The following is a 19686-nucleotide window of genomic DNA, read 5'->3' on the forward strand; positions in this document are numbered from 1 at the left end:
ATGTTACTCTTAGATCAACCACAGTCTCAAGGTAATGAAGCAGGTAAGATTGGAGCCTGAGACACACCCTGAGAGCACTATTTTCTCACTTCTGTGCAGGCGCCATCAATCAGCCAGCAGAGGTCGTAATTGCATTAGTTATGAGAGAGTCCCTATCCAGCTTAATCCCGCCCATATATGAACAACAGGCCAATCGTTGTTCATGTGGCTGCTCAGCCTAGCCGGCAGGGAGAGCTAAGTTTCAATACGCCGACTTCACTTTAAAAAGGCATATGACAACCAACTATTATTATTTTTGTCGTGAAACAACAACACATGTTCATAAGCAACAAAGTTAATAGAATTATTACATGCATCATCTGTACTGGCATTTAAATTCTTTATAATGCATAGTCCCATAGTTACAGCTCATGGGACTGTACTTCTTCTTTGAAGAACTTTGAGAACTTCTTTGAAGAACTCTGAACTCTGAACACTGAACTCTATATCATTGCAGTGGAACTCTACAGTATATCCCCTACTGGAACTTGTAAGTATAACAACAGTGGGTAACATGCAGTGCTGAACTGCACACTGCAGATGTGTGATACCTGCTGCTCTGCTCTTCGTGTAAAATGTAGAATTTTTTTTGATCAACAGCATTTGTGCAACAATGATGCACTTGTCAGTTATTAGTAAATCATTAACATAAATGATTCTACCACAAAAAAAAGATATACTTTATTTGTCACATATACAGTTGTACAGTACAATGAAATTGTTTGGAAGCTGGGGTCAGAGCGCAGGGTCAGCCATCGTACGGCGCCCCTGGAGCAGACAGGGTTAAGGGTCTTGCTCAAGGACCCAACAGTGGCTGCATAGCAGAGCCTGGATTTGAACCCCCAATCTTCCGGCTGATAGCCCAAAGCTCTACCCACTAGGCTACCACTGTCCCAAACACATCACAACACAATCACAAACGCCACTGTAACACAACAATGCACACAAACACACATACAGATCACCATCTCACCACATCTGTCACACACTAGTACTGTAGTATACAATCACCAAGAACTTTATTAGGAACACCTGACTGGTATGTATATACTGTATATGTATATAGATTTTAAAAAATGCACCTATCTTAAAGATGAACTTGGGTGGGTATACAGTTACTGTATGTACAAGCCCCATTTCTTAAATAGTTGGCCATTTTATAAAATGCAATAAAAAGAATAATCTGTTATTTGTTAATTCTCTTGAACCCTTATTTACCTGACAGAAGTATAAAGAAATGAATTTTATTATATTTTGATGCGTTTTCGTCCCATTTTCTCCAGATTTAGTGTAGTCAATTTGTCTTCCCTGCTGGGGATCCCTGATCTTTGGCAGTTGAGGAGGGTATATTGCTGCTCACGCCTCCTCCGACCAGCGCGCAGCCCTTAACGGAACTCTTTTCCACCAATGCACTCTGCACAGGCACCTCTATCTGCCAATCAGGGTGCTTACACAGCGTTTGAAGACCCCGCCCACATAATCCGGTCATCCCTCACTACAGGCACTGCCAATTACCGGTGGCAATGGCGAGTTTCGAACCCAGAAGTTCAGAATCTCCGCGCTGGTGTGCTAGCGGAATATCCCGCTGCACCACCATTTATTTTTTTATGAATGTTTTGGCTGAACAACTTGATTGAATTTTGGTTATTTATTTAGAATTTGATGCCTGCAACATACTCAAAACAGCTTGGACAGGGGAATAATAAAGGGGAAAAATCATATAGAACGTTCATGTTATAGATTATAGTTGTATACTTGTAGGTAATAAATATAATAAAGATATATAATGTGTGATACAATAGACAATTATAAAAGTGTTGTGTGCAGTAAATATGTTCATTATTTTGAATTAAGTGAAGTGGTAACAAGTGAGAGTGAAAAGTGCTAAAGCCAACATTTGTCATGGCATGTGGGTGCATCAGTGACTTGCATATATGTGCATATATGTAAAGGCACTATTAACACGTAGATGTATATACGAATTTTAGAGAAACACATGCTGCCATAAAGATGACATATTTTACCTGGGAAGTCAATGGTAATTTCAGTACGACTTTTCCAGGCCTCATTCTGTACATGCTACAACAGTGTAGATTTGTAGACACAGTGTGTGTGTGCTTGACTGGCCTGCCTGCAGTCTAGATCTATCTCCTATTAAAAATCTATGAAGCAGAATTAAGAGGAGAATAAGATGACAGTGTCCACAGACTGATGAGCAGCTGAAGTCCCGTATCAAGCAAGACTAGAGAAAAATTCCACTTGCAAAACTGCAACAATTAGTGAATTAACACATCACAGTTTTTTTCTTTTTTATTGCATTTCACAAAATGTCCCAACTTTTAGGAAAATAGTGCTTGTAGCTTATCTGTTGCTCTGTACACTTTGTCAACCCTTCATACCCCATAAATTAAAAGGGACCCCCACTCACCAGATAAAGTTTAGGCAGGCAGACGGACAGACAGATATATAGATGAATAGATAGATACACCAATTAGGCATAACATTATGACCACCTTCCTAATATTGTGTTGGTCCCCCTTTTGCTGCCTCATACGCAACAAGCTGTGATGCACTGTGTATTCTGACTCCTTTCTATCAGAACCAGCATGAACTTTTTTAGCAATCTGAGCTACAGTAGCTCGTCTGTATGATCGGACCACACGGACCAGCTTTCGCTCCCCACGTGCATCAATGAGCCTTGGCCGCCCATGACCCTGTCGCTGGTTAACCACTGTTCCTTCCTTGGACCACTTTTGATAGATACTGACCACTGCAGACCGGGAACACCCCACAAGAGCTGCAGTTTTGGAGATGCTTTGACCCTGTCAAACTCGCTCAAATCCTTATGCTTACCCATTTTTCCTGCTTCTAACACATCAACTTTGAGGATAAAATGTTCACTTGCTTCACCTGTCAGTGCTCATAATGTTATGCCTGGTCCAATATCATTTCCAGAGGGAAACTGTTGTTTTGGTATGAGTGTATCAGCTACAGTCGTGTTGTTGGGATTTTTAAACACCGTTTAATCTTACTGGCCTCTGTATGAGGAACACATACCCTGTTAACACCTGTTGTTGGTTTACAGTTGAGCAGCTATTTTCTTTTTTTAATTTTCTCCTCCCAGCATTGGTATGGTATAAAGGTGTTTAAAATCCCAACAACACGGCCGTACCTGGTTCACTTATACCAGTGCAACACAATACCATGTCTTTACAATGTTAGTGTGACTGTAGTGCTGAGAATGATCCCCCACCCAAACACCATCTGGTCAGTGGGGGGACCTTTGTGCTCGATGAGTGTACATGCCAATATGAAAGCCAGTTTATCAGATACACAGTCACTGCATCTACCCTGTTCACTTAGAAACCAGTTGTCAGGTAGATCTATCAAATAGAGATCCTTGGTAGGTATACAGTTACTGACTGCAGCCCATCTGTGATACGTCCCAGTCTACCCTCATGCCTGGCTGAGTTATGATCTTCTTGGTTAGCAGTCTTTTCCACATTGCAACTCTAATGAGTCACATTGTCGCCCAATTTCTTTCTACTGGTGGAATTACGAACTAAGACCTTATTTACCCTGTGAGGGCTAGATTGTTAAACTGTTGTTGGCCTGGATTTTTATCAGACTTCCTAGAAAGGGTAAATTTTGGTGGGCAGATTACATCTGTCTTGTGCATTTAGAGACACTTGCTATTGGTGTGGTCTGCTGGGGTCCCAGAAACATAAAACGAGCAATGCTTAGCATTTTAGAGCCTCGTTTTCACTGTACGGTACCCTACAGTACAATTCAGTAACTGAATCTAGAACAATCTGTACCCTACCTGATGTGCTCAGCTGTTTCTGATTACACAAAGCTACCTGTATAAGTAAGAGAAGTTTGCTGAAGGTGGGGCTGTGATGAAATTATTTATCATAAGCTGATAGTAAATACCCCACAGTAACGATAAATAACAGCAGTAGCATAGTTTAATGTGAGGATGTCCCGCTGTGGTTTCTGTGGTGTTTCTGAAGCACTTTTATTACTAGCTAACATTACAATTAGCACAATCCCAATGTGATATCCTTTCATGGTGCCCAAAATCTCTGCCAGTGACCATGATACTATATTAAGTAGTAAAACTTCACCTGCCATCTACCAAAAAACTGAATCTGGACGTTTCCAACATAATGACCCTAAATAAAAATCCAGAAAGACTCCAGACTTCTTCTTCAGAGTTCTTACATGGTGAAACCAATCTACTTACATGAATTGCCTGACATGAATCTCTGTATATGAATCTCCTGAAATGAATCCTCTCACATGAATCTCCTGAATTGAATCTCTTCGAATGAATCTCCTCACATGAATCTCCAGATATGAATCACCTGACATGAATCTCAAGACATGAATCTCTTCACATGAATCACCTGACATGAATCTCTTTACATGAATCACCTGACATGACTCTCCTGACATGAATCTCTTTACATGAATCACCTGACATGACTCTCCTGACATGAATCTCTTTACATGAATCACCTGACATGATTCTCCTGACATGAATCTCTTTACATGAATCACCTGACATGAATCTCTTCACATGAATCACCTGACATGACTCTCCTGACATGAATCTCTTCACATAAATCTTCTCACATGAATCTCTTGACATGAATCTCTTCACATAAATCTCCTGACATGAATCTCCTCACATGAATCTCTTGACATGATTCTCTTCACATAAATCTCCTCACATGAATCTCTTGACATGATTCTCTTCACATAAATCTTCTCACATGAATCTCTTGACATGAATCTCTTCACATAAATCTCCTCACATGAATCTCCTCACATGAATCTCTTGACATGATTCTCTTCACATAAATCTCCTAACATGAATCTCCTCACATGAATCTCTTCACATAAATCTCCTCACATGAATCTCTTGACATGATTCTCTTCACATAAATCTCCTAACATGAATCTCCTCACATGATTCTCTTCACATAAATCTCCTCACATGAATCTCTTGACATGAATCTCTTCACATAAATCTCCTGACATGAATCTCCTCACATGAATCTCTTGACATGAATCTCTTCACATAAATCTCCTGACATGAATCTCCTCACATGAATCTCTTGACATGAATCTCTTCACATAAATCTCCTGACATGAATCTCCTCACATGAATCTCTTGACATGAATCTCTTGACATGATTCTCTTCACATAAATCTCCTGACATGAATCTCCTCACATGAATCTTTTGACATTAAAGTAAGAAAAAAGGACATGTACTCCTCTTGTTCACATTTTGTATAATTTGGTGTATGTGCCAACCAGTATCAGCAAATCATTAAGTATTAAGCTCTGAATTAATGTTACTTAGACTAGTATTACCGTTACTTGTCTTGTACTACACTTGTTGGGAGAACAGGAACAGCTGATCATCACGTAGTGCTCCCTGGGTAATGGCAACTTGTGAGAAGCATGCAAGTCCCCCCTTTTCGAGCACTAGCCTTGTATTAATTACAAAAAGCTAAATGCAGGTTGAATATTCTTACCCTTTCTTCCATGTCTTTACCATAGAAACGCACAACATACTTCACTAAATCTGACATATGAAGTGCATACAACACATTATTGTAGCGACCCGCTGCTATGGACGAGAAGGGGGCGGAGCTTTGGGAGCGGCTGTTGGCGGCAAGACGGCGTCGCGATGGTGAGCAGGCTGGTGTCCGGGGTGACTCTGGTGGTTCGGTGGCAAGATGACATCATGACGTTGAATGAGTTGGTGTGCTGGTGTCTCTGAGCTCGGTACGGCGCAAGCGGTGCTGGATTGCTGTTGGGTGCGCTGGCCCATGAACTGCCGAGGCTGTGAGAGACTGGTGGCTTGGGCGGCGGTCAGGGAGACTGAGCGTGTGGAGCTCGTCCTGTTGGACCACGCCCACCGGATCGGTGCGGCATGCCAGTGTTCCAGACGAGGCGGTGAGTGGAGGCAGCGGCTCGGCAGCTGGCGTGATGACTGCGGCGAGTGATGGCACCGAGCTACCCAGCGCACCATCTCTTCTCCAAACCGGGGGTGGGTGAGCAGAACTGCCAAGACGGGAACTGTGAGGGACTTCATTGGGGGTGGTCTAATTGGGTCACCGGGACGGTTGACCTTTGAGGGGGGGGCTGTGTAGCGACCCGCTGCTGTGGACGAGAAGGGGGCGGAGCTTTACCCATAAGGACTTGCGGCTGTGGTATCAAGATCTACCGTGACCGTGTTGCTCAGTGCTGGAAATGGGCTGGCTACGCGAGAAATACATCATCAGCTGTGTGGATGTGTGAATGTGGTATGAATGTCTGTGTGTGAATGGGTGTTTGTCCACATGTTCACAAAAAGAGCAATTTCCTATCCCATCCTCGACGCCGACGCTACATTATATATGAACTGTAATTGAAATGACCACTGGGGGGCTCTGTTATCACACTACATGCCAAACAAGTATGCAAACATCTGACCAAGAAATTGTTGGACATCCCAGCCATGAAACAACAAGGAGGGTACAAAAGTAAACTATTCAACTACTTTTGGTTTTTTATTTATTTATTATCAATTTAGTGCATATGGCCACAAATGTACACAAATATCACCTTTTAACTTTAACATTTTGAATGTGGACAAAAAGTATGTATTTATTAGTGGAAGATTACAGAGATTAATGAGAGCAAAACTAGGAATCTAGGAAAAAGTAAATTAATGTACAGTCTACATATAAATGTAGTACTACATGTAGTCATACAATTTCGAGTTCTTGTGTAACTTCAAAACCATGTTTCCACTGGATGGGAAGAATGGTGAAGGAGCCTCCCAGAGGCCTCAGAAACAAACTTTAATGAAAAAAAGCTATTGATCGATAGCAAACACTTTAAACATCACGATTGGTTGGAACTCGGTTGGAATCAATCCCAGACTGGTGCATCGCCCTCTCAGACTAATGATAAGAAAGGTACGAAAAAAGCCAACAGTCGTTGGAAAAGAGTTGCAGGAAAGCAGCATATGCAACAGTTACACACAGAACCATAAACATTATTGTTAAAGTATTATATCACAGTCATGTCTGTTCCACTGCCCCACATAAAACTCCCCGTAAAAATACATGTCTGCAAGTTCAACTAAGAAAAAAAGTTAGGAAAATGAAAAGTTTTGGATGTGATTCTGAAAACATCACACCAGCTGCAAAATATGGAGGTAAGAGCATCATGATATGGGACTGCTAATACGCTAATGTTGTGGGCCGAGCTGCAGGCTACCAACCGCGTCCTCAGGTGGCGGATAGAGGAACAACCTTCAGATATGCAGGTTCGCTGTGAAATAAGCAGGAATTTTACCTGACGAATAAACAGTCGTGGACCAACAGCGACAGAGCCAACAGAATGTGGGGGTGGTAGACGGGTGGTGCCGACTACTGCTATACATTTACATTTACATTTTCAGCATTTAGCAGACGCTTTTATCCAAAGCGACTTACACAATGAGCTGAACACGATGAGCAATTGAGGGTTAAGGGCCTTGCTCAGGGACCCAACAGTGGCAACTTGGTGGTGGCAGGGCTTGAACCGGCAACCTTCTGTTTACTAGTCCAGTACCTTAACCACTAAGCTATCACTGGCCCACATGTATAAATGATATAAAATGCCCACATGTAGTCTATGACGGTCTCTGTGACGTGGCGAGTCTGAGCCGCCACCAAAGCTCACACCACTCCCGTGTTGAGGTCACACATTAGGCGGTTTTCATCATAGTTGGGTGCTTCCGGCAGACCTCTGCAGCCACTGTCAGCACTGGTTGTCTTGGATTCTTATCCTCGCCATCAGGTTCCTGTTGATCGTGGCAAAGTCTCGTGGGCTGTGGATAACGCAACCATTCCCCACGTTTATCTTCTTCTGCGTTAGTACTTGTACTGTTGTTGTTGTCTCTCTCTCGAATTCATATGACAAAAACCAATAATAAATGACTACAGTACATCGTCAGCATCGATAATCGATGGACTACTACGAACGAACAAATACGCTAATATGTAAATAGAACTGAGCCGTTACACAACATCTAAGGCTGCTATAGGTCATTTATAAAACCAATTAAAATCAATAGTAACTACATAGTCGTGAACAAACACTATGTCTGATTATAGTAAAAACTCAAGCACTTTCAGTCATATTACCAAACTGTCTCTTCCAAACGAGCAATACTCAAAGCATCTTACAGTACTGTGACAGTATACTGTCTAAGCAATTGAGGCTTAAGGGCCTTGCTTAAGGGCCCAAAAGTGGCAACCTGGCAGAGGTGGGGCTTGAACCAGTGACCTTTTAAATGACTAGTCCAGTACCCTAACCACTAGGCTATAATTGTCCAACGTTGTACTTACAGGTGGAAAGAGTACTAAAATATTTTACTCAAGTAAAAGTACTATTACTTTGATTAATTTTTACTTAAGTACAAGTAAAGTTACTAGTCTAAAAATCTACTCAAGTAAACAGTAACTCATTTTAAATGTACTCAGAGTAAACATTACTTAGTTACCATTTTAACAGAAGGAGGGGGGTGTCTCTCCAGTGTAATGCAAACAGGACAAGTGGATATAAATCTCACAATAGTTGTTTTAATTAAAATATAATAGAAAAAAAAAATGTTGATACAACATTTAAAACATTTGTCTTCAATAAATCGCTGTTTAATGTTAGCATTATTTTATAGCTTGTTGGACTTGACGCTAACTAACTTAGTCCAGGTCATTAGTGCCAACTAACATTAGCAATGTCTTAGCAATGGCAGGCATTGATGTCTTATGGCTAATTTGAGCTACTAAACTACAAATACTACCAATTTTAACTACGTCTGTAACGGTACAAGTATTATTTAACTTACCTCTACATGTTTGCGCAGGTTTAATGTTGAGTTTTTATAAGCTGCTAGTTCAGTCTCTCTGGGAAAACACAGCCTACACTGCATAATAAAGCTGTTGCCTTTATTGCGCTTGAAGCCAAAGTGGTCCCTCAGATATGGCCAGGGGTTCGTTTCATTTGCGTCGAGTTCACCTTCGGATTCAAATGGGCCCGCACAGGTGTCTGACTTGATCTGTTGTCATCTTTTTGATATTTTAGCGCCAGTTTATTCTTCATCCCAGCATTCACGGCAGACGCGATTTTTTTAGCGTTTTTTTTACTCAGTAACGTTGGATGTTATTTTAAATGTAGTGAATTACAATTCTTAATACAAAACATACTTAAGTAAAAGTAAAATTACAGGTTGTAAAATCTTTAAAAAGTACAAGTACACAAAAAAAAATTACTCAATTACAGTAACGTGAGTAAATGTAATTTGTTACTTTCCACCTCTCGTTGTACTGTACTGCCCAACATTGTACTGTATGGTACCCTACAGTACAGTTCAGTATCCAAATCTAGAACAATCTGTACCCTACCTGATGTGCGCAGCTGTTTGTGATTACATAAGAGGTAAAAAAGTAAGAGGAGTTTGCTGAAGGTGGTTTCGTGACCAAATTATTTACCAGTTGTTAGGAGTAAATACCCCCACGGTAACTGTAAACAACAGCAGTAGCAATGACAGGTTGTTTTATGTGAGTTTGTCCTGCTGTGGTTTCTGTGGTGTTTCTTTTTCTGAAGCACTTTTATCATTAGCTAACATTACAATTAGCACGGTCTGGGGTGGCAAGGCCCAATGTGATTTACATTTACATTTACATTTTCTGCATTTAGCAGACGCTCTTATCCAGAGCGACTTACAGAAGTGCTTCCATAGTAAACATTTCATTTCTCAAGTTTAAGTAAACAACAGTCGAAGAACACAAATCTGCTGTAACCTGTTAGAACCAAAGTGGGTTTTTTTATATATATAATAATGTTAATTGGCCAAAAATCTGGATGTTTTTAACATAATGACCCTAAAAGAGGTCAGGATTCTTGTGTGATGATGCCAATCTACTGACATGAATCTCCTGAAATGAATCTTTTGACATAAATTTCCTCACATGAATCTCCTGACATGAATCTTCTGACATGAATCTACTGACATGAATCTTCTTACATAAATCTCCTGACATGAATCTTCTGACATGAATCTTCTTACATGAATCTCCTGACATGAATCTCCTGACATGAATTTACTGACATGAATCTCTTGACATAAATTTCCTGACATGAATCTCCTGACTTAAATCTCTGACATGACTCTCCTGACATGAATCTCCTAACATGAATCTCTTGACATGAATCTCTGACATGAATCTTCAACTTGAATCTCCTCACACGACTCTCCTCACATGAATCATCAGACATGAATCTCCACACATGAGTCTCCTCACAAGAATCTCCTCACATGATTGTTCAGACATGAATCTTCATACATGAATCTCCTGATATTAATCTACTGACATGAATCTCCTGAAATGAATCTCCTAGCATAAATTTTCTGACATGAATATTTTGATATGAATCTCCTAAAATGAATCTCCTCACATGAATCTCCACACGTGAATGTCCAGACAAGATTATACTGAGAGGAATCTCTTGGGATGAACCTTCAGACATGGATCCCCTCACATGTATCTCCTCACAAGAATTTCCTCACATGAATCTACATGAATCTTCAGACATGAATCTACATGAATCTTGTGACATGAATCTTGTGACATGAATCTTGTGACATGAATCTTGTGACATAAATATCCTCACACAATAAGCAAGAAATAATGGGTCAAAATGTTACTACAATGCTGCAAAACAGCTCTTTATAGTCGTTCTTTTTTTTTTTACCGTTGACGTCTCAAGGCTGCAGTGGTCGACTAGGACAACAATAATATTTATTTGTGATGTCTGACTTTTTTTCCTTCTTCAGTTTTTGCTCATGAATACATGCTTTTCATTCCTCAAAGGAGAGCGTTGGTGTGGACATTTAAAGTGAATTATTGCACTGAAAGTGAAGAAACAACAAAAACAAAAGTGGTTGAATAAGTGTACTGAAAATGATCAACCACCAAATATCAATAACAACGGTCCTGTGGTGGAAAACAAATGAAGCAAAGCAACAGACGGACTACAGTTAATTACTATACATGTACGAACAACTGTAATAAATGGTAACGTCTAATGACCGAACATCACAACAACTACACACACACACATACACACACAGAGTTTCATTGAGCTTATGACCTGCTGATGATGCCTTTGATCTGAGAATCTTTCTCCAGCTGCTGTTGTCGCAGTCTCCTCTCACTGTCATCCAGCCGGCTCTGGTACTGCAGGAGGATTTTGCTGGTTTGCTGTTCCTGTGAATGCAGCCTGCGCTCGTACTCTTCCAGCTTACGGTGGGACATCATCAGCCGCTCTTTTAGAGAGTAGATCTCCTCCTCGTATTCACGCACCTGCACACACAGCACATACCGTCACATCCAGAACTGACTAACGACTGAAGTTAAAAAAGACAATTCAATTTAAATTATTGATAGTAATAAAATCAGGTGTTACAATAACAGGCATGTGATTCATTAAATATTCCTTATGTTGAATTATTCCAGATCAGGGTTTTTCAAACTTTATTTTTACTGTGACCCAGGCAACACAAACAATGCATCCAAACCAAACACAAAATGAAATATACTTAATTAATAAAAATGGTGCCAATCTGGTCCCAAGATGTAACGTAAAGGCTCCACAAGGGGGCGTCCGTGTACAGGTTTATTTCATGTTTGTGCCTGTTAAAATTTGTTGATTTAATTATTATTATTTTTCTCTGTGACTCATTTTTTGGTTTAAAACCCTGTTCTAGATCATTAAATAAAACTAAACTAAACAAAAAAAATTAAAGTGCAATACAATTCATAAAACTTGGAATCACTGGGCAGAGTGCACCCTGGGTGAGACACCAATTCATCACTGGGCTTCCACCATTTCCCCCCTCAAACATAGTTAATCATGTCTGTGTGTTGATGCCAGACTGGTTGATAGCACCAGTAGAAATTCAGACAAAGTGACTGTCTGTCATTCATTTTTAATTGGAGCTGGCAATTTCCGCCAACAATAGACAGAGAGAACATAGCAACAGAAAGTGGGCAGAGTCAAATCAATGTGACGATTATCAATAGGAACCAAGCATTGAGCAGAGCGGCATGCGCATTATCTCCGCCACATTGAAACGGTACGGCAAAATACACAACACAGAAACAGTTAAAGATGGAATTTCATATCTAGTTTTCATGTTTTGTATTATTTGGACTTTTTTGTGCCATGTGATGAAAGTAACCACGTTTAAAGCCACTGACCCGGTCCAGCCGAGACTCGTCCATGCTCTTGGAGTGCTCCTTTAGTTTCAGGTCCTCTCTGTCCACACGCAGGCTCTCGATGTCTGCAGACAGGTGTGGCATGTTGGACACCCAGGCCACCGTCCTCTCTGATGCAGGGGTCGATGGATTCAGCGTGGAGGGAGCCTTCGAGCCCTGACAAATAGATACACATGTATGGAATAAGATCAGAAACTGTGAAGCCACAACCAATAACCAGTTTTGGTTTCTCTTCCTAATATCAAAATAACTTGCAAACATTTGGTTTAAAACATTGCTTTAAATGACGTCTGTATCAGTTAAATGACACAGCAAATGAAGGAAGAAGATCAATGATGGAGTATTTTAGAGTAGCAGGATGTTTTGATAATACTGCCATGTCACAGATGGCTTAGTGGGTAGCACTGTCGCCTCACAGCAAGAAGGTCCTGGGTTCGATCTCCAGGCGGGGCGGTCCGGGTCCTTTCTGTGTGGAGTTTACATGTTCTCCCCGTGTCTGAGTGAGTTTCCTCCGGGAGCTCCGGTTTCCTCCCACAGTCCAAAAACATGCAGTCAGGTTAATTGGAGACACTAAATTGCCCTATAATTGAATGGGTGTGTGTGTGTGTATGAGTGTCTGCCCTGCAATGGACTGGCGTCCCGTCCAGGGTGTTACTGTGTGCCTCGCGCCCATTGAAAAGCTGGGATAGGGAATAGGCTCCAGCAGCCGCAAAGTTCCAAACCTATCTGGCCATAGAAAAAGCACAGAGGTTTGTCCAGAGCTCTTAGCAATCTCATCAGGACAAAGAAAAGACGTAGAGGATGAGCTGATGATGGCTGGGACAAACATGTCAGCGGCAACCATAAGAAGATCACCAACCAAGGACTTCATGGCCGGACTTACGTAACTCTTGACCAAAAAGTACAGGAAGGCTCAACTGGAACATGCCAGAAGGAATTTATACAGGCCTGCAAGGTTCTGGTACACAGATCTATGGAGTGGCAAATCAAGACTGGAACTGTTTGGCCACAAGGTGAGTCTGTCTGGTCCCTCTCAAGGTTTCTTCCGGTAATTTTAAGGAAGATTTTCCTTGCCACTGTTGACTTGACTTGCTCAACTGGAGTTATTTTGGACTGTCGGTCCTGGAGTCTATAAAGTTGCTTTGAGACAATGTTTATTGTAAAAAGCGCTATACAAATAAATTTGACTTGACTTGATTTACAACCAGAAGAACACTGTCCTCATGGTCAAGCATGGAGGTTGGTCAGTGATGATGTGGGGATGTTTTATTGCTGCAGGAACTGCCAATCTTGATCATGTGACTGGCATCGTGGATTCACAGAAAGACCAAGGCATTTGAGGAGAAATGTTCTGCCTAATGTGGTAAACCTTGGTTGAACCTTATTGAACTTTCCTGCAAGACAATGACACTAAGCACTAGGGATGTAACGATACACTCTACCCACGATGCAATGTGATTCACGATACTGGGTTCACGATACGTTTACGATTTTTTAAACAAAATAAAATTTAAGACAAATTATGACAAAGTTTCCTTTTATTATTTCTCTTTAAATAAATAAATAAAATACTGTATTTGTGCTTATCTTTTATTTATCTAAATAATGAATGTCCTTTTATTTTTGAGGTAGGTACAAACTAGGCAAAACAATGCTGCACATTTTCCTTTTTGTGTAAAAATAACTGAAATTAAACAAATCCCACATTACATAAATAAATGAATAAAACTAATAAATAAATCACATAAATAAATTTGGCTGGAAAATTCTGAACTTGGCAACCCTGTAGTGATGTCAACCAGGCGAGGTGTATAGAGCCAGTGCCCTCTGCTGTTTTTTTTTTTAAAACATATTTTCTTTATGCATTTTCTCCCCTTTTTCTCTCTTTTAGTGCGTCCAATTGCCCCATTGCTTCATGCTTCCTCTCCACCATTGCCGATTCCTGCTCTGATTGAGGAGAACGAAGCTAACCCACGCCCCCCTCCGACATGTGGGCAGCATGCCGTATGCATCTTATCACCTACACTTTGACGAGTGCAGTGCAGTGCAGCTCAGCGTTGTGTACGGAGAGACACACCCTGAGAGCACTTTTTTCTCATCTCTGTGCAGGCACGATCAATCAGCCAGCAGAGGTCGTAATTGCACCAGTCATGAGAGTGAGACCCCATCCGGCTTAGTCCCGCCCATCTGAACAACAGGCCAATCGTTGTTCGTGTAGCCGCTCAGCCTTAGACGGCAGGCAGAGCTGAGATTCGATACGTTTGAGATCCAGCTCTGGTTCCAGCGTGTGTTTTTACCACTGTGCCACCTGAGCGGCCACCCTCTTCTGTTTAAAGTGAATATCGATTCATTATACACGTAAACCGATTTGAATCGTTACACATGTGAATCGATGTTTAACTGTCTTGTGGTGCATCGTTACATCCCTAAAAAGCACACTTCCTAATCAACCGAAGCTTGGTTAAGGAATCAGTCCTGAAATATCCTGGAGCGGCCGTCTAAGTCTCTAGATTTAAATGGAATTTATAGAAAGTAGTTCTTTAGTGAGTTAGTACTGACAGTGAATTGATGTACTAATAATAATAATACATCACATTTATATAGCGCTTTTCAATAACCCAAAGACGCTTACAAAGAACAATTGGTAAGACAAGGAACAAGTAAACAATGACAAACAGGAATACAATAATACAAAGTAAAACAACATATAGGGGGGGGGGGGGGGGGGGGGTTCACTGCGGCAGGTTATAAGCAGAACGGAAAATGTGTGTTTTAAGGTTGACTTTAAATGAGGTTAGTGAGTTTGATTGTTGAATATGAGGAGGAAGGGAGTTCCAAAGGCGTGGTGCAAGTCTGGAGAATGCTCGATCACCAAAGCTATGGAGATTAGAGGAAGGAACGGTAAGCAGACCAGCAGTAGAGGAACGGAGAGCACGCATAGGCTTGTAGATGCAGATGAGGTCAGAAAGATAGTACTGTCAGCAGACCATTCGAGTTCCAAGAGGTGCAGTTATAAAAAGCTAATTATGCTGTATGCTGAATGCTAATTCACTTGCTTTTATGGCATAAAAAAGGAAAAAGCCAAAGGGCCAAAAATTTAACATTCTGTTCTTCCTTTACATCATAAAAAACATTAAAATGACCTTTTGTGAGACATAAATGTGTACTTTCTGCTGCTGGACCTGCTGCTGAGCACAGCGTACAAAATATCTTACCCCAGTAAATAGAACATGTTTACACATGCAGCAAGGTACAAATAAGTGCTTTTTGTGTTCTTTCCCCATATTTCATTGAATCTAAGGGTTGCCAGTTCCCCTATTTAAACTCTCTTGCTGATGCCACCTCCTCCATGCTGGCACAGGGGAACTGAGACTGCCACACTCAACCTCTGGCATGTGTGCCCACACCAGCCTCAGTACCACATACGGAGAGACACAATACCCCACCAATAGTGCAGGCAACTTGGCCAGACAGAGGTCAGACAGTGGCAATAAAGTTAATTCTTATTTATTTTTTATCAACCGCGGTGGGTGTGGTTTCCTCATGAAACACTGGGCGCAAGGCAGGTATACCTTGGACACCTACTTCCCCTCACACATAGCCAATCATGTCTGTGGTGCCCGGTCGACTGATAGCACATCTGAGATCAGAACCTGATGGGCTAGTGTAACAGACCACTGTGCCAACCAAGCACCCAAATCCCCTTCAAACTGTTAAGTAAGCTTCGAGTGTATCAGCTCTGTGTGTAAATGTATGTGTGTTTGTGTGTGTATGTGCACCTGTTTGTTAGTAGTTGGTTTCAATAGGTGCTGTTGGTTGGTCTGTGGAGCAGCTTTAGCGGGCGTGTCGCTCTGTGTGTTCTCGGCATTCTCACTACTTCCCCCCTGTGGCGGTGGTTGGATATCGCTGGCTGTGCTGGACTGGTGAGGAAGGCCCGGGGCCGGGCTGTCCTTGACCAACAGCTGCTGCCGTGGCATCGGCCTGGCTCCGAAACTCGACTCGGGTGACTGGAGGAGGTTGCCGCTCTGGGGTCTGACCTTTGGAGGGGTGGAGTTGGCAGCCGCGCTGACGGACAGTTGGTGGGAGGGCTGAGGCTTCATGCGCTGTGCTGGGGGCTGAGCCATGGAGGCCTGGCGGACAGGGTGCATGGTGGTCGGGGGCGTGGCGACTGAGGCGGGTGTTCCTGTGCCTGTAGCGGTCTGAGGGGCCATTCCCATTAGTACCTGCTGATGGAGATTCTCCTACAGAGAGACAAAAATAACACAACGATGATTTAGGACGCTACGAGCAACACTAATCACAGTTTTAGGACCAATACATCCAAGTTTTGTTGCTTGTCTATGCAAAAATACGTTATAGGGAACAAACACATGATTCTACTCCATGATGCCAAAACATAAAACACACCATATCAACACAAACAATGCATTGTTCAATCTGGTCCCACTGCGGTTTACAAGATGTAACATAAAGCCTCCACAAGGGAGCATTCACATACAAGTTTATTTAATTATAATTTTTTTCTCTGTAACCCATTTTTCGCAACCCTTAGGTGGTTTAAGAAACTCTGCACTATATGACCAAACCTATGTGGACACCTGATTATAAGCCTAAAGCTTGTTGTTATTGACGTGGAGATGCTCCGTGCTTTGCAATTACAACAGACTCCACTCTTCACCTCAAATGTGTCTGTGGGAATTTGTGCCAAATCAGTCTAAAGACCATTTGCAAGTTCAAACACTTCCAAACACACACACACACAGTTGCTGACCACTTTTTTTCACCTGGAAGAGAGAGGTATCATGTATGGAGGGTCACGCACTACTATCAGTGAATCTATCATCTCTCATGTAGGTACCTAGATCAGCCAGCAGAGGCCGCTGTCGGCACCCTACCTCGAACAACAAGCCAATCATTGTTCAAGTAGGCGCCCAGCTTGCGGATAGCAGAGCTAAGATTTGAACGAATGAGTTTGAGATGTCAGCTCTGGTGTGCTAGCATGTTTTACCACTGTGTGGCCTGAGTGCCACAAATTTTTATTTTTATTTTTTATTTTATTATAAAAAATGTTTACCTCAGAAAATATGGTGCCGGTTGCTTGTCTTTGGACATATAAAAGGAAAATGCAGCACCTGACACAGGGAGAACATGCAAATTGCACACAGAGAGAGGTCCCAATCAAATAGGCAATCGAACAAAGGTCCTTCTAGTTGTGAGTCAACATGCCGCCCGATAAATTTATTATGTAAAGAAAATATGAATCCGACTTTGCAGCAACAGATTAGGGAAGGTCCTTTCCTGTCCCAACATGACTGTGCCCCATGAAGAAAAACTCGGTTGAAGTCCTGACCTCAGCACCACTGAACAGCTTTGGAATGAGGAATTTATTAGTTGAAATTTATTAGGATTTTAACGTCGTAATGGTAGTTACTCATTACACAAGGTTCATCAGTTCACAAGGTTATATCAAACTCAGTCATGGACAATTTCGTATCTCTCGGGGAGAACATGCAAACTCCACACAGAAAGGACCCGGACCGCCCCACCTGGGGATCGAACCCAGGACCTTCTTGCTGTGAGGCGACAGTGCTACCCACTTAGCCACCGTGCCACCCAGACGTTCAATGACAGCCAAAAGAATGTTTTTTGACTGAACGGGCACAAATTTCCACAGACATTATTCAAAGTTTTGTGAGAAGCCCTCTCAGAAGAGTGTCTGTTGTTTTCACGGACAAGATCACACAGAGGTCACTCAATTTTAATAATATTTATTTTTGAAATGGGATGTCTAACATGCTCATGGTCAAGTGTCCAAATACTTTTGAACATATAGTGTAGCTAGATAGATAAAGACAGATATGAGAGTCTTTATATGTATATATTTTTTCAATGTTTGGATTTTTTCCATTTAGCATTAAACAAATTTGAAAATACTAAATTTGCTTATACGCTCATGTGACCTCTCTTGGCTGCTTTACACCCATACTGGCCATGCTAGTGCATGCCTCCACCGACACGCGTGAAGCCGCCGACTCCTGGCCGATTATTTTTACACTGAGCCTCACTTCGCCCGACCATACAGCAGAGGTCACTGTTGCAGTACGGACACAATGCCAATCCATTGAGGGGCCTCGACCACCCAAGAAATAGTCAATCATGTCTATATGTAGACGCCCTGGATCCAGGCTGTAGTAAGCTAGTGCAATTTGTTGTCTACATACTAGCATACATAAAGAAATTCAAAGAGAAAAGATTGCAGAATACAGGGCATTATTTTGTCTGCTCGTGGCATACCTGCACCTGCAGGGAGAGCTGGCGGCGTGCATAGTCAGCTTGGTTGTGGCGGGTGTAGTCGTCGCTGTAGCTGTGCGAGTGGACGATGCTGGGCTGCACCAGGCTGTTCTGTGTGCGCAGGGCCGACAGATCCTCGCTGCGGGAGAAGCCGCCGTGGCCGAAGGCAGGCACGCCGTAGCCCGCGTGCCCGTTCTCGTGTTCGGGGGCGAGCAGGAGCGGCGCGGGGTGCGAGCCGTGAGCGGCGGCGTGGTACTGCGGCCCGTCCGAAGCCAGGTGGAACAGCGGGTTCTGGAAGGAGAGAGGCACGTGCATAGCGGCCGCCGCGTGTTGCTGCGAGAGCGAGTCTGAGGCCAGACCGCCCGAATGGCTGAACCTCATGCCGCCGAGGCGCAGGGGGGCGCCGCCGAAACTGCCCAGGCCGGCGATGGAGCCCTGTGAGGAGTTCAGCATGTCATTCACAGAGTGCAGATTAGAAATGCTGTTGATGCGAGAGTCCTGCAGGTCCATCATGGAAACGCTCTTATTCACACTCAGCACCTGAGAGATACACACACAAAACCATATCACAGACCAAGTTACAACAACAGGTAGTGATCTCTCTACATAGATGCATTTTACATCATCCTACACTCCCGAGAAGAAGGCATGTCTAAATTCTTAGATACCTTGGTAGATAAGGTGCCTTAATTCTAAACAGTAGTCTGAATGAATAATGAGGGAGCATCCCTGGCAGTGAAGGCAATTCCAGCATTCAGTGCGGCACAACTTTTCTCACAAAAAATGACATACAAGGCGGAAAAATGTGAAGCAACCAATAGAGTTCTTTTCAAATGTAAATAAATTCTCAGTTATTTTTAATTTGTATAAACAATTTATGTCATTTATATGCAAATTCAGGCTCATCAGTGACAGTTTAACTGTTTTCAGTACACTAAGAGAGATATTAGCTGGCGTGCAAGCAGTTGTGTCGCCTCAGCCCATTGGTTTTAACTGCCTGAGGCTAACTGTGGTAGCTTAGTAAGC

General features: G+C 42.3%; 1 protein-coding gene across 6 annotated transcripts in view; it reads right to left on the reverse strand.

The window, feature by feature from the left end:
* Positions 1 to 19686, reverse strand: part of syngap1a (synaptic Ras GTPase activating protein 1a) — a 291115-nt gene that overhangs the window by 13563 nt on the left and 257866 nt on the right. For 5 of the 6 annotated variants that reach the window (XM_062986270.1, XM_062986112.1, XM_062986048.1 and 2 more), the window contains 4 exons: positions 18664 to 19200; positions 16149 to 16610; positions 12352 to 12525; positions 11243 to 11454 (listed from right to left, as the gene is read on the reverse strand). In XM_062986270.1, the coding sequence (XP_062842340.1) occupies positions 11243 to 11454; positions 12352 to 12525; positions 16149 to 16610; positions 18664 to 19200 (1385 nt within the window). Of the gene's footprint in view, positions 1 to 10801; positions 11001 to 11242; positions 11455 to 12351; positions 12526 to 16148; positions 16611 to 18663; positions 19201 to 19686 lie in introns of those variants that run through there. The other variant, XM_062986185.1, reaches the window with a different exon arrangement.

Source organism: Trichomycterus rosablanca, chromosome 1, assembly GCF_030014385.1.
Source record: "Trichomycterus rosablanca isolate fTriRos1 chromosome 1, fTriRos1.hap1, whole genome shotgun sequence".
NCBI lineage: Eukaryota > Metazoa > Chordata > Actinopteri > Siluriformes > Trichomycteridae > Trichomycterus > Trichomycterus rosablanca.